The 13,506-nt window shown below is 38.5% G+C and overlaps 1 protein-coding gene across 1 annotated transcript; it reads right to left on the minus strand.

Annotated features, from left to right (window-relative positions):
• Positions 1-184: 184 nt before the first annotated feature.
• sh3d21 (SH3 domain containing 21) lies at positions 185-12,523 on the minus strand. Its single transcript, XM_031740677.2, has 17 exons — positions 12,335-12,523; positions 11,575-11,732; positions 11,406-11,463; positions 10,402-10,508; positions 9,355-9,445; positions 9,216-9,274; positions 9,095-9,134; positions 8,591-8,685; positions 8,150-8,251; positions 7,765-7,816; positions 5,699-5,752; positions 5,489-5,606; positions 4,489-4,654; positions 3,127-3,201; positions 2,808-3,004; positions 1,144-1,207; positions 185-1,000 (listed from the first exon to the last, which is right to left on the minus strand). The coding sequence occupies exons 1-17, from the start codon at positions 12,336-12,338 to the stop codon at positions 968-970; spliced, it is 1,473 nt and encodes a 490-aa protein (XP_031596537.1). The 5' UTR covers positions 12,339-12,523; the 3' UTR covers positions 185-967.
• Between the last annotated feature and the right edge of the window lie 983 nt (positions 12,524-13,506).

Raw genomic sequence — 13,506 nt, forward strand, 5'->3', positions numbered from 1 at the left:
GCTCCAGAGGTACTACCATTAGCATGTTGTGAAGACTGCATTGTCTAAAGCTGTTCCTGCTATGGGTGTAATAATTTCTCCATAATTTTCCTCCCATGTGTTCTGCATCCACTGATGAGTCACTTTTTGGTGTTTTAAGAGTGAGTCAGTGTTTCTCTGACACAAACTGACCACAAACTCCTGGTGCTTTAAATCACAGTTTTATTTCTTTTCTTTTCCTTTTTTTCCCCCTCTTAAGGCACTATCCATTAACATGAGCCATTCGCTTAAATCTTAAACGTTAACACAGTTACTGTTTTGGATGAAGAATGTATGTTTTATACTTTTTTTTCTTCTCCAATGTGAGGTTACTTTGCCAGGTCATTTCCATAAACCTAGCAATCACAGCAAAACTTAACACCTTATGTAAAAAAGAAAAAAAATAGACAAAGAGGGCCCTCTAGTGGATCTTTGCAACATTACATTACATTGCATGAATTCACTAACATGGCAGTTTGGACAGTAGTATCTCACTTGACATTCAGGTAACAAACCCCATAATGATGATGTAAATTATCCTTTAGCTCTTTGTAAAACACTTAACAATATTTCCTCCTATGTACAGCTGCATATATTACAAATTCTGATATTAAAAATAGCCTAACTTGTAATCTACAATAAAAGTAATAAAGAAGACGATCGAAAAAGAAAACATGTAAAACAGTAATTTGCTTCCAGGCATACCCAACTGAGGACCTGCATTCTAATATCAAACAGCATGTTACTTAAAAGTCTTCTGGAGGATCTGGTTCTTTCGCTCCATTACAGGAGTAGCTTGATATTAACTCCAGCTATACTGTTTAGGGAGGTTTTTTTTTTTGTTACTTTCTCAGTGACAGAAAAAAATGTTCATTTTCTGAAATTTGCAGTCCAAGAGCTCGCATGGCACAGTGTCAGACAAGCAGCTTAGTCACAGTCTGTGTTGGGATTATTGCTTCATCCTCAAACTCTGCACTTCCTCCTGTAAGAAACAACAACAAAAAGAACCCTTTTAAACAACTGATTATACCGCGCTCATGATCTTGGAACCACAACTGCTGCTTATATTTCCATATTATGCAGCAGGCAGTCAGTATTAACACTCGCAAAAGTCAAGACACTGACCTGCAATGCTAGTCTTTTGTTTCTTTCATCCCTCAGTTCTTCTTTCACTTCCTGCATGTCTCGCCTTATAAAAAGAGACAAAGAAAACAAAATGAGGAGGTTGGAGATGCTGGTAAGTCTAAATAGGTCAACAACACTGTGCAGTGCCAGTCAAGATAATAATCTATTTAGAAAGTTACTTCTGTAGCTCTAACAGGAAAGACATTGATTTTTATAGTTTAATTTTATTGAACTATTATGGTAGTATAAGTTTTTGCAGATATGCTAGGGCATTGGTGTGGGTGCAATTTATGTAAAAAACAACAACAACACACAAACCTCAAAATCTGGTACACAGATATGCAAATGTTTTCAAATTTTTGTTTTTGTAGATGCAGCTGTCTAAGTGAAAGTCTCTTTTTTGTCTCCCTTGGGAGAAATTGAGGTTACGCTACACAAAACCATTGCAATCTTCCATACGCCACAAAAATAATGAATACATACAGGGATTAATACAAGCGTTAAAAGATTGTTTAGAATGAGTAAATAAATAAATAAATAAAAACAATTATTCGCTAAAAAAAATCAACAGCTGTTTGAGGATCCAAACTGCACAGGTTTATGACTAACTCAAGTGTTTACTTAGACACATACGTCTCAGCAATAAATGACTTCTGTTATATTTTCACAAACCTTGGCAAATATCACTCACTATACTTTCTGAAAACACACAAACGTGTGAATCTTAAACTTAAAGCAGTTTAAGATTTCATTGTAGTCAAGCTTGCAACTGCAGCCACAGCCATGACCCGCCCCGTTCAGCAGTTTCATACTTGAAATCACCAGGTGTTATATTTAGTGGTATGTTTGAGCTTGTGAGTGTGAGCTCAGAGCAGACAACACCTCAGATTTACAGACAGATCGCCACATGCCTTTGTAGGTCTACCATAGCAGCCAAGCAGGAAGCTGCTGGATCGAAATGTTTAGTTTCATCTATTAATAACTGTGTAGACATTTACAGATCTGTGCATGCATTATGCACACACTGATCCTGAATACACATTCACAAATATCAGTACGCATTTAGAAAATCTTTTTATCTATTAGAAAACTGATTACACAAACACGGCTTGAGATACAGTTACAGAAGTCTTCACACACATCCCAGTAGGATTTGTGTATTTGTGTAATTAACATATACTGTCAAAGGTTTTACTGGTATAATGCAAAACATTCAGCTACTGACTAGGGAACAACAGTAATTTGAGTTTCAAACTGATGGTTGATGAGTTCAAAAGGCTTAAGAAGCTCACTGATCAGGAAATGAAATGTCTACAGCTCTGCAGAGTGTCGCACATGTTTATCACTCAGGCTGCTGTAACGTTTCAGATCAAGAGATAGAAAAGAGCTGTTGAGTCAGGTTTTTTTTGGAGGGGGGGTTTCCTATGATGGAACATGCACAGTTACATTCATTTGTATTTCTCTGCTAGGTTTGAATTAGTCACTTCCTGTGTATGTTTGTGGTACAAGGCATCTTTCTTTTTTATTTTAGAAGAGGGTTAGCTGAAATGTAATGAAGATCTTTACAAAATTGTCTTAATTTCGTAAAGTAACTTTTAGCCTGTCATAAACCTGTCATGTCTCAGGTTTCAAACTTGGCTACAAAACAAGTGAATTAAACTCACTCCTGTCGTTTCTCAAGCAGCTCCAAAGTCATCCTGAGCTCTTTGATCTCAGCCTGCAGGCTTTCCACAGTTGGCTCGTCTTTAAAGGTCACAGTTTTGTTATCTACGAGAACTTTGGGTGGTGTTGGTCGAACTGGAGGTGGTGTCTTGGGTCGAAGATCGGGCTTTGGAGGGGTGGGCAGAAGATTTTCTGTTGTCTGAAATGATTTTAATTGTGTAAAATTCATACTGCACATTTTCCTACATAGAACAACTTTTTGAACTCAAACTTATGTGATTTCATTCATATTTCACCCAGAACACACAGAGTGTTACAAACCTTTTGCAAGCCAGCCAGTATCTCCGTTTCGAACTTTTTTGGTGATGGCTCTGCATCTATCTGGTCCGTGTCTCTCTAGCAGTACAAAAGAAGAACAGTCAAGTTTAAATGTCAATCATTGCTAATAGTCATTCTTCACAGCATGCCTTAGGATTTCTGGGTTTTCAGCTTTGCAGGATTAACAGCTAGGTGGGTTTTTTGGGCGGTCAAGTACAAGCTCGCTTTCTCTTTCTTCTAATTCTTTCATTTTTCCAAATGACTTCTTGGTCAGTGAGCAAGAGGGCTGTCCATAAAAACTGGTCACTTTTCTGTAAAATTGTCTTCTGACAGCGTCGGGAGAATCAGGTTGTGTGTAGCATACATTAGGAGATGGTCCCTTTCAGAAACTCTCAATATGCAGAGCATGAATGAAACAAAACACATGAAGCCAATGCAATAACAGTTAGCCGCCCTAAAGTCACAACTGCACAAATCAGTGCAACCGGACACAGCATGGACTTTAAACCAGGGAGGTGGCAGAGTAAAGACTGTTTATTGTATTATCAAATGATATCAGATATCATTAGCATTCCCATGTACACCTCCATGGGGTACTGTCTGTAAAGGTTCAGGGCTTCAGGTGTGAAGATGGTCTTAAAACATGACAACAACACAAGTGTGAACTACATAGGCACAAAATTAATATTTAATTTTGTGCTAATAATTAATTATTAGCTAATAATGGTTCTAATCCCAACATGGATACAATATTTATAAGAATCACTAAAAGTATTAAGGACTATTTCAAACAATTGTGCTTTAACTGACTGCACAAAATTAAACAGAAAACTGATAAACCTTTGATTCATCTGCGGAAATATTGGTTAACACTATATCAATACCCAGGAAAATACTTGATACCCAATACCATTTTTGATACCACAGGAGCAAAACAAACCCTCAAACCCCCAAAACAAGAATGAAGATTAGAAGAAGAGCAACAATAATATCCATGTTTGGGTTGTTAAAATGGAAGCTTTTTCGACTTCTCAAAATTCCTCCAGGTGTTTATTCTTGTAGTCTTGTGAATGTCAACCGCTTTAGCTGCTGGTAAGGGGAGGGACTGTGTGGACGCCTGCATGTAGGTACTGTCTAAAAGTGTGTGGGCAGAAGGAAGCAAAGACGGCGCTGTCCGTATCGATACTGTTGCAAATGAATATCTCTTCTGACAGTCGTTTTTAGTATTGAGAATGACTTGTTTTGACAACCCTACTCATGTGGGTATGCAGGTTTTAATTTCAGTGTTTCTTATGAAGCTCTTCGCTTCCGTGTTATGCACACTGCCACACAGATCGATCGCTATTGGTCGCTAATGCGACATACTTGCGCTGCAATGGGGAGTCCTGACGGTGGTCTCCTCTGTGGAGGTTTGGCTCTGTTTGCTGTGGGATGGCTCAGCTTTTCAGTGGGCAGTACCAATCCATCAAACTCGTCGGTCTCCTTCTCCTCCGGTTGTTTCGGTGGAACAGTTGCCACATCACCATTTGTTCTACAGAAAACAACAATATACCTTCGAATGAACAGCCCTTTTTTAAAATTACAGACAAACAGAATGATCTGAATTTCAGATCTGAAATAAAGAAATCGATTGATGTGTTTAGTGAACAAATACTGACGCAGAGGGTTGGAGAGTTTGTATGTGGTTTCCGGTTTCCTGAATACAGTTGGGTGCTGGTGCTGGTGCAGGTGCAGAGCATGGCAAATGAAGTCTTGAAAAATCACTATAATATTCTATAGTAACTCTGTATTCAGAGTTACTACTTAAGTTTTATAACGTTTCAAATGCTGGTTATAACTGATGAGTTTTTTGAAAAATCTGCCTGGCTGTAAAAGCCTTGTGGGATAAGCTTAGATGAAGGAGGAGTCTTAAAGAAGCTGAAAAAGGCAAATTTGCACAGAAACACTTTTCAAAAGCGTGTTTTCTTCTCAAGACGGGCCTGTTTTTGTTTTCTCAATTTTGTGTGTGTAAGGCTGTTTGTGAGTGATAGCTCAGGAAACAGGAAATGGGCTGCTCTCGTCTGTTTCGGCCTGATCTGACTCATCCCACAATTTCCACTGAGCCACTAAATGTCAGGCATCCTGGCATTCTTCTTTAAGGAAACCATAGCAACTGGTGGTTACAACCAAAAACCTTGAACATCTAAATGCTCCACTGTTGGTGCCAGACCAGAGAGGAGAAAGTGTTCCTGACATTTTCTGAGGGCCTATTTGCTTTAGAAAGGCCGCATATGAATAACTATTCTGGTCAGGTCTCCAGAAAGTGGTTTCACATGGAGTTACAAGTAGTGAGAGAGAACATCACAGACGCTTCTGTAAAACTCACTTTGGTAAAACCTTGTTCGGCTTCTCTTTGACTGGAGGCGGGCTGGGTTTGTTGATGGGTGGAAGCTTAACTTTGGTTGGAGGATTGCTTCTTAGGTCTTTAGGCTCTGGTTTATCATCTGCAAAACAAAATCATCGCATTAGTCCACAGCAGGATTTTTTTTAAAGATGAATTAGTACGGAAATAAAAGCATCTACCATCTCTACCTACTCGTCTTTGTTGTTGTTGGACCGACTTTCTCCATTGCTGATTCCTCTGTCTTTACTGAAAAAAACCCATTAAATTAAATTTTATCGCTGATTACTACTTGCATTTGTCACACAAATATAACGGCTCCTCATTTAAAATGCTCAAGGCTCTTTATTTAGTACGGCCATAACAATGGCAGCACAGACAAAAGCAGTGATGTCGTACATTGTGCTTTTGTCAGGAAAAAAAGGTCTTATCAGACATTTGCAGTTTCGCTGAAAGTTCTCTTGATCAGCAGAGCATTTCCCAGATGTTTTTGTCTGTAGCCGAATGAGTGAATGAGCGTGCTGTTGCTGTGCAGGACATGCATGCTGAGCAAATGTGCCATTGTTTAAATAATATTTGCAAGTGTGGTTTCTCCTGATTTTGATTCTGATTACGCTGCCCTCAGTTCATGACAAAAGTGCATGACTGTTTTGCAAAGAACTAAAAGACTGTCCAAAAAGCATTATGGTTTAGAAAAATGCTAATGGTGTTCAAATTTAAGGTTTACGAGTGGCGTGTTATGAAAAAGATATGCACGTAATTAGAGCAAATCAGGTAACAGCTAGATTTAGTAGCGATGCAGTTACAGTTCCCAGGTCTTAACAAACTGATCACGGACTGGCACTCTGGGTCATCTCATATGAAAAAAATACAGCCCGTAAGAGGACTTACCTTGGAGAGAGGTTAAACCCTTAAAGTTATGTGACAGATCTCTGTTTGTCAAGCAAGTGAAGTGATTATTCTCAAACAGATAAGATGAGCTGTGTGGTTACAGGCCTGCTGAATGAATGCAATCTAAGAAGTAAAACTGCTCCAATGCAAAGACCTCAATAAATAGGACAAAAAAATGTTGCTTTAGTCTTAACATCAAACTCAGACATGTATAACGGATCGGATGAAGACAGAGGAAGCCTACCTTGAGTGTTATGCAACGCATTGTGCAACAATCCCCCTGTAAAGAAACCATCCACAGAGCAGAAGAAGCTCAAGTGCTGCTTGTTGCTGGTAGTGGAAATCTGTGACAGAGCTCTCCTCTGTCCCCCACCCCCTTGTTTCCTCCAAGACTCCTAAACTATGTCACATGACCAGTTTAACCATCCCCCATCTTACTACAGTCTGAGACTTCCTGTGAAAATCTTTCAAGTGATACTGTGTGGAAATGATGAGTGCAATTTGGTACAAGGCTGCACTGTAATTCTCATAGTACTGGTGCCACTTCCTTTGGCCTTATTTTCACCTGCCTATTTAAGTTTCAGTGAGGGTGCATATTTTGAATCCTTTTAAAAAGCTGTTTGGGCAGACACTTTTGATGGTACAAAAAAATTTCCATGAACCACATCCTGCTGTGTGAGTCATAGATTAAATTTCTACCTCTAAGAAATTCAAAGGGTGGTTTAATGGGCACTCTCTTCTTAAAAACGGTTTAAATACAACATCAATACTTAATTTAGTTTAGAAATCTTATATTATCAGGATTCAGGTTGCCAGAATTTGCTGCTCTTTTGCATTTTTTCATGAGGAGTTTTCCCTGCGTGGCCCCATTTGTGGGTTAGGGAGTTTATGCTGTGTGTTACAGGACAGAGTGTTTAAATCTGTTTAACCTCCTTCGCATGGTCACAAGATGAAAACGTCTCATATCTACTGTAAATGTAACTAGGGCATGTCACTGTTTGCGTCTGATGAATCGTTATGTGGAATGCATGTAACCTCAAGAAATGTTCAAATAGTTCCTCTGACTTCAGGGTAATTTTTTCCCTCTACGTCTTTATTTTCTCATAGATCACTATAAAGGCCAATAATTAAAAAAACAAACTTTCATATTTTATTGAATTATTATGTAAAGCCACACTGTGTAAATGTTGACCTGCCTAACCCATTACAGGCCAAACAGTCAGCACACTGCCAGGCAAAACACTGCTGCAGTCAGAAATTCCGACTTGGTCGTGAACCTCTATATGTCAAGCTCCACATCATACTTTCAAAGAGCTTCAACCCCTGTGCTTCTTTATTTGATCAGGGAAACATTCATGCTGTTCTCTTACCTGAGAGTTTCTTGGAGTTGTTGCGTGCAGGTGGTTGGCTTATGGTCCCCGTCTACAGGAGGAAAAAGAAATGAAAAAGTAAGTTTTCTGGTACTCCATGTGCCTTATACTTTGTCCCATATTCTACACACTGTTTCCACAAATGGGAAATTTCAGTGAGTAACTCCAAAGCAGACGGTATTTAAAGACAGTACTGAGTCACTGAATACTGGTTGCAGACTTGCTAAAATAGACATAATGTATTTTATATTTAAAGGGCATTTCAAAATGACAAAAAAGTATGCATAGCATCAATTACTCCGAAGCATGCCCATGGTTTCATTGCAGTGCAGTTAAACTCCAGTCCAACAGGGTTATGTTTGAAATTGTGTTTTTGTCCACTCACTTGCAAGCTGTTTATTGGTGGAATCACCATGACAAAGTTATCAGGAAAGAAGCCGCACCGGCCGTTTAGCTCTCCCTCCCACCAGCCTTCATCTGCCGTTTCCTTCAGATAGTGATTAAAGAGTCATTTGAGAGAGGTTAAAACAAGCTTCTGTCCTTAGGGATCTGAAATCTCTGAACCTAAGGTCATCAAAAAGTCAAGCAGATCACGACGTGTCAACACGAAGTAGCTATCTCAAATAGTTTTTTCCGTAGCATGTCTGGACAAGTGCCACATTTCTGTCCTTAAGCCTAGTCAGTCTTGAAAGTGACACAACTGGTTTCTCTGGAAGAACCATATGGTACATTTTAAGAAAGCAAATTATCCAGGGGAATTTATTAGTCTGTCATAAGTGTGACAGCATAAAACAGCTGATAAAAAAATAAAGAAGTGTGCTCAAACCTTGTTCAGTATCTTAACAACATCTCCTTTTTTCAGCTCCAGCTCATCCTCTGTTTTGGCCTTGTAGTCAAACATGACTTTGCAACACTCCATAGCTGAGGAGATATGGTGTTAAGAAATAATGTGATTATTAACTTTGCAGAAACTGTCGTACGTGTGAGGAGGTTTCACTAGTGATGACTAATTCTATCCACCCTGGAACAACACTAAATCAAAGAACAGCAAAGATTACAAAAGACTGCAATACTTGAGGTAAGTTATAAACCTTTAACCCTGGAAGATCGCTCACTTTGATGTCTCTGTGAAGTAGTTAATCAACGAATATTGCTGTGAAGTATTTTGGTTTGACCCCACCCATAAAGGTAAAAGTACAAGGATTTACCACTTGTCCCACTGACGTTGTATACTAGTCTAGCAGCTTTTAAAATGCTGCTCAGAAATAGAACCAGTGCTTCATGTGAGAAAGCTAGCATGTGATGTAAATGTCTAAAACTCTGAACTTACATTTTTTGGCTTTGTTCCTAACACTTGCTCTCTGAGTTATCTGAATGGGAACAAAGATACCGTTAAGTAAAAGGAAAACAGCTCATACATATTTTAGAAAAGCTTTTCCATTGTTACGAACCTCCTTATTGAACACAGCGTCGAGTTTTGGTCTTGCCTTGCCCTCATTGTATTTTACATCTGTTTAGATGAAAAATGTTAAAAGTTATATATGAAAAATGAAACTATAAAAAACTCTGTTCATTGACTTTGCCACCAACCTTTGGGAGAAATGAAAATTTCTTTGACAAAGTTTGATGGAAATGCTCCTACTTTGCCATTTTTCACCCCCATCCACCATCCATCTTCAATCTGTCATGCAAAGTAGGTCATGAGCCATCAACATTCACAGGTTATTTGATTATAATGCATATTGTACAGGAAAAAAAACATTCAACAATCTCTGTTGTCATTGGTTGGTGCTATTAAACAAATTAATGAGAAAACTAAAATCTACTGAGAAGTGAAGGAGACTCACTAACAGCCATAACCGAGACAAATTAATCTTATTTTACTGAAATCTGTACAATACTCTGAGATTTATTGTAAATTGTGGATACAGTCAGCCATCAGACCAACAACCATCTTATCTGTTTTAATTCTTTTTATTTGATTATGTTATCCCTCTGTTCAGCACTTTGTCTGACACTTGATATCTTTTAAATGTGCTATTTAAATAAAGATGACTTGACTTTACTTGACTTGACTATCCTCAACATCGCTTAAGCTAAAAATATGTGAAATTACAAGTAAATAGCTGCACTACCACCTTAGGTTTACATGAAATATCATCTTGTGGTGCATTCCAGACACTTGATCGGCCTGTTTAAGGTGTCTGACGAATGATTCTCAGAACTGCCAGGACTAGTCTGATCAGTTCACGAGGATTTCAGACAACTTGTGCTTGCTGTGAACTGTCAGTTTAATTATAAATAAAAAGAGATCGGTCAAATAAAGCCATATTCAAAACTTTGTTTATTTACCCAGAGAGGTTCAGGCTGAGCAAACACATCGACAACACCCTGATTTACATATCATCCCAAACAGGGTTCTGACTACAGGGCAGCTTCAGGAAGTGACAGGAAAATGCCTCACTTCTCAGCAGCTGCTGTCAGGTATTCATTGTCATGTCATCGCAGAGATTCCTTTTCACCTGCCACAACCTAGTTATTTTAAGCCCCTAATCTACTGCTAACATGTGACTTACAGTTTGCTAATTTAGAGTTCAGATGTAAGTGTTAAAGCCATAAGGGTGATAAGAACTGTACCTCACTGATGATCTCTATAGTGTCACCAGCAACCAGCTCCATTTCGTCTTCATTCACGGGACTGTAGGGAAACAGTACCTCACATTTTCTTGTCGGTTTCTTTCTCGCTAAAAGAAAAAGAAAGAATTGTCAGACAAAGTAAAGTTCATAATGTTCTTCTAATGAAAAAGTCAGAGCTCTTTAACAATGTGTTTGGGCTAGAAAGCATCGTTGTCAAGTTTCAACAGGAAAGTGCTAAGATTGCATAGCTTGGAGCAATAATTCACATTCTGAGCATGTCTGTTCCCTCAAAGTCCCATTTTTTTCTCTACAGCAGAATTAGATATACTTTGCATTGCAAGGATGTGGTAAATGTAAAAAGCAGCCTGTTTTGAATATTATTGTAATAACTATTTTTACTGTATTGCTGTGATGGCTCATTTTGTAGAAAGAGTTATTTTTTTAGCAGGAAATTTACTTATAGTAGTATTAAATGTGGCTGACGCTGCATTACCAATGTGGTTAATTTGGATCTTTTGCACACCATTGGAACTATTCTAAGTTAGGGATATCAGTGTTATAGAACTTTTATTTCACAACAAAACAGTTGCTCATATTTTTTTTGTAATGTGCATTCTTCTCTAACACCAACCGGTCGCAGCCGATGGCCCCGCCCCTCCCTGAGCCTGATTCTGCCGGAGGTTTCTTCCTGTTAAAAGGGAGTTTTTCCTTCCCACTGTCGACAAAGTGCTTGCAATATAAAGCACCTTGAGGCGACTGTTGGTGCTGTATAACTGAATTAAGATTGAACTGATTATTGCATTTATTCATTAGATTTCTATCATTTTTTTCCCTTTTTTGGACAGCAAAGTCATTTCATAATTCTGTTGGGTGTCAATTTTAAACCATCTTTAAAAACTGCTTTAAATGCTTTCTGATTAAAGCGTCTGCCACTGCTTTCCTGCTTTTTAAGGTTATGACAGTAAAGAACAGAAAGTGCTGAGAATTCAAACTCTGGATTTTACTTGTTCTAATGCTTCGTGGTTCCCTCTTGCTCTCGCCTCTCAAATAGACTGGGACCTCCTGTTAAAACCAAATAAGTCATATTTTACACATGTTGCATGCGATGTAGATGAACACACATATATGCATAGCAAACAGTACAGTACTGTGGACAGTTAAGCCTTGGCAGACCTGGACGAAGTTGGCAGGGAAGATGCCTTTCTTCCCTCTCAGCTCCCCCTGCAGCCATCCTTCCTCACTGGCCTTGGTGACATTTTTGACCACATCCCCCTCCCTCACTGTGAGCTCGTCATCTGAGTTGCTCTCAAAGTCGATCAGCACCAGCACCTCTACAGTGCATCCATAAATGGGGCAGAAAATTAGATTCTTTGCACAAAGGCTGGTGTAACTTGTCTCACAAGTGATGTGCCCTGACATCTTAAAACACCAAGACAAACCCCTAAGCAGTGGAGGCTAGAAACAAATATGAGCTTGAATGTGGATCATTACAGTTAAAACGCTTAGTTTTCATTTATCATAGAGAAGTGAAACAACTATTCATGTTGTTACTATTTTCCTGAATATAAAGAGAACTTTAGAGATTCTTGAAAGAACTGAAAGTGTGGCATTGTTATGTTGGATGTATGTAAAAATTTCCCTAATTGTTTAGCAAACACAAATCTTGTATATACAGTCTGTGCAAGAGCTAGAACGTACGCACTCTAGTATCTGTAGAGTAAGGTTTCGTATTTTTGCATGCCTGTACATGTCAGGTACAATACATAAATTCCTGGAGGAGCATTTCAAGCAGATACAAATCCATTAACTTTTCTCAACACTTAGCAGCTTTTCTTTACCACTGCCACAAATTCCCAGCAAAAAGGCAACTGTTAGTCAAAATACTCAGAAATGACCTTGGATTATTAAGAAAAAACTGATAATGCTGACTCACCCATAGTTGTCCTTCATTCGATCTCCCTTTGATTTGAATATGTAATCCCTCTAGCAGCAAACAAACACTCTGAGTAGAAGGAGAACTGAAAGAGTGTGGCTGTGTGTCTAACGCTGCTTGATATGGCAACGAAGGACCTTCTTCCTACTTGTCAAACATTAACATTGAGCAACTTTTCCTGAGGCTAGTCATGTTAAATCAGCAGCAAGAAGTAGGAGTGGGTCAGACAGTCAAGAGAGAGAGGAGGAGGAGAGAGAAAATAAGGCAGAAGAACAGGTAGGACAGGTTTCTAGTGAAAGAGTAACTTTGATAAGTGAGACTTATGAGAATGACAGCATAATTAATGTGCAGGAAGCAAAATATTTGCCTATGTAAGTTGGACTTCATAAGCCTCACGAGTGCATTTTACTTCCAGTCAGCTGTACTGTCATTTGTACTGCCCCACCCAATAGTCTCAGGCTTTCCCAGAAGCCAACTCAACTGAACCACAACCATAAATGTGTTTGTAGTAATAATTTTGTAGTAATAATAATGTTTTTATGCCTTAAGGTTAAGTGGCAGGAGATTTACAGCAAACAAGGGTTACAGCCAAAATATACTGTGATTGCTTTTTATATAATGTAAGTTAGTTGCAGTAACAAAGACCCTTATCTTTTCCTTTAACTCAGTTAATAGGTCAATGGCTTTAGTCAACAGATAAGATGAGCTCCAGTACTTCCTCAGTTTCCATTTTGAATGTTGCCAAACAAGTCAAGTTGTCATTATTTCAAATCTTTAAGATTTCACTTGGACCAGTTACAATAAGGAGTATGAGATGCACACTATCCAAATGTTTAGGGAACTTTTAAGACTAATATCCCACTCTAGTCAAGCCCGGGAGGTATCTGATCAGTCACTATTTTATCCAGCAGTGTGACAAAGAGCTCTAATATGCAACCAAGTAATACAAAAACACCATGAGCAACAAGAAGATACTGGGCAGAGAAAGCATGGAGTTAGGCTTTCTTTTTAAAGAACTTTGTATTAACTTAATCATTGAATGATAAATATCCATAGTATTTGAAAGCATCCTTAGGTTATATTTAGTGCCTTCATATTTTTTATTACACTGTAGTAGCGAAAAATGAATCAATTAGTACAAACTGACAAATTTAAATTTTACTTGGTGAATC

The sequence above is a fragment of the Oreochromis aureus genome, linkage group 11 (genome assembly GCF_013358895.1).
Source record: "Oreochromis aureus strain Israel breed Guangdong linkage group 11, ZZ_aureus, whole genome shotgun sequence".
NCBI classification, from domain to species: Eukaryota; Metazoa; Chordata; class Actinopteri; order Cichliformes; family Cichlidae; genus Oreochromis; species Oreochromis aureus.

Coding starts and splice junctions, on each gene's coding strand:
- sh3d21 (XM_031740677.2), bottom strand. Junction 9,446..10,401: donor CTATAGAGATCATCAGTGAG/GTACAGTTCTTA, acceptor TTTGCATGACAG/ATTGAAGATGGATGGTGGAT. Junction 3,202..4,488: donor GACTCCCCATTGCAGCGCAA/GTATGTCGCATT, acceptor TTGTACTGCTAG/AGAGACACGGACCAGATAGA.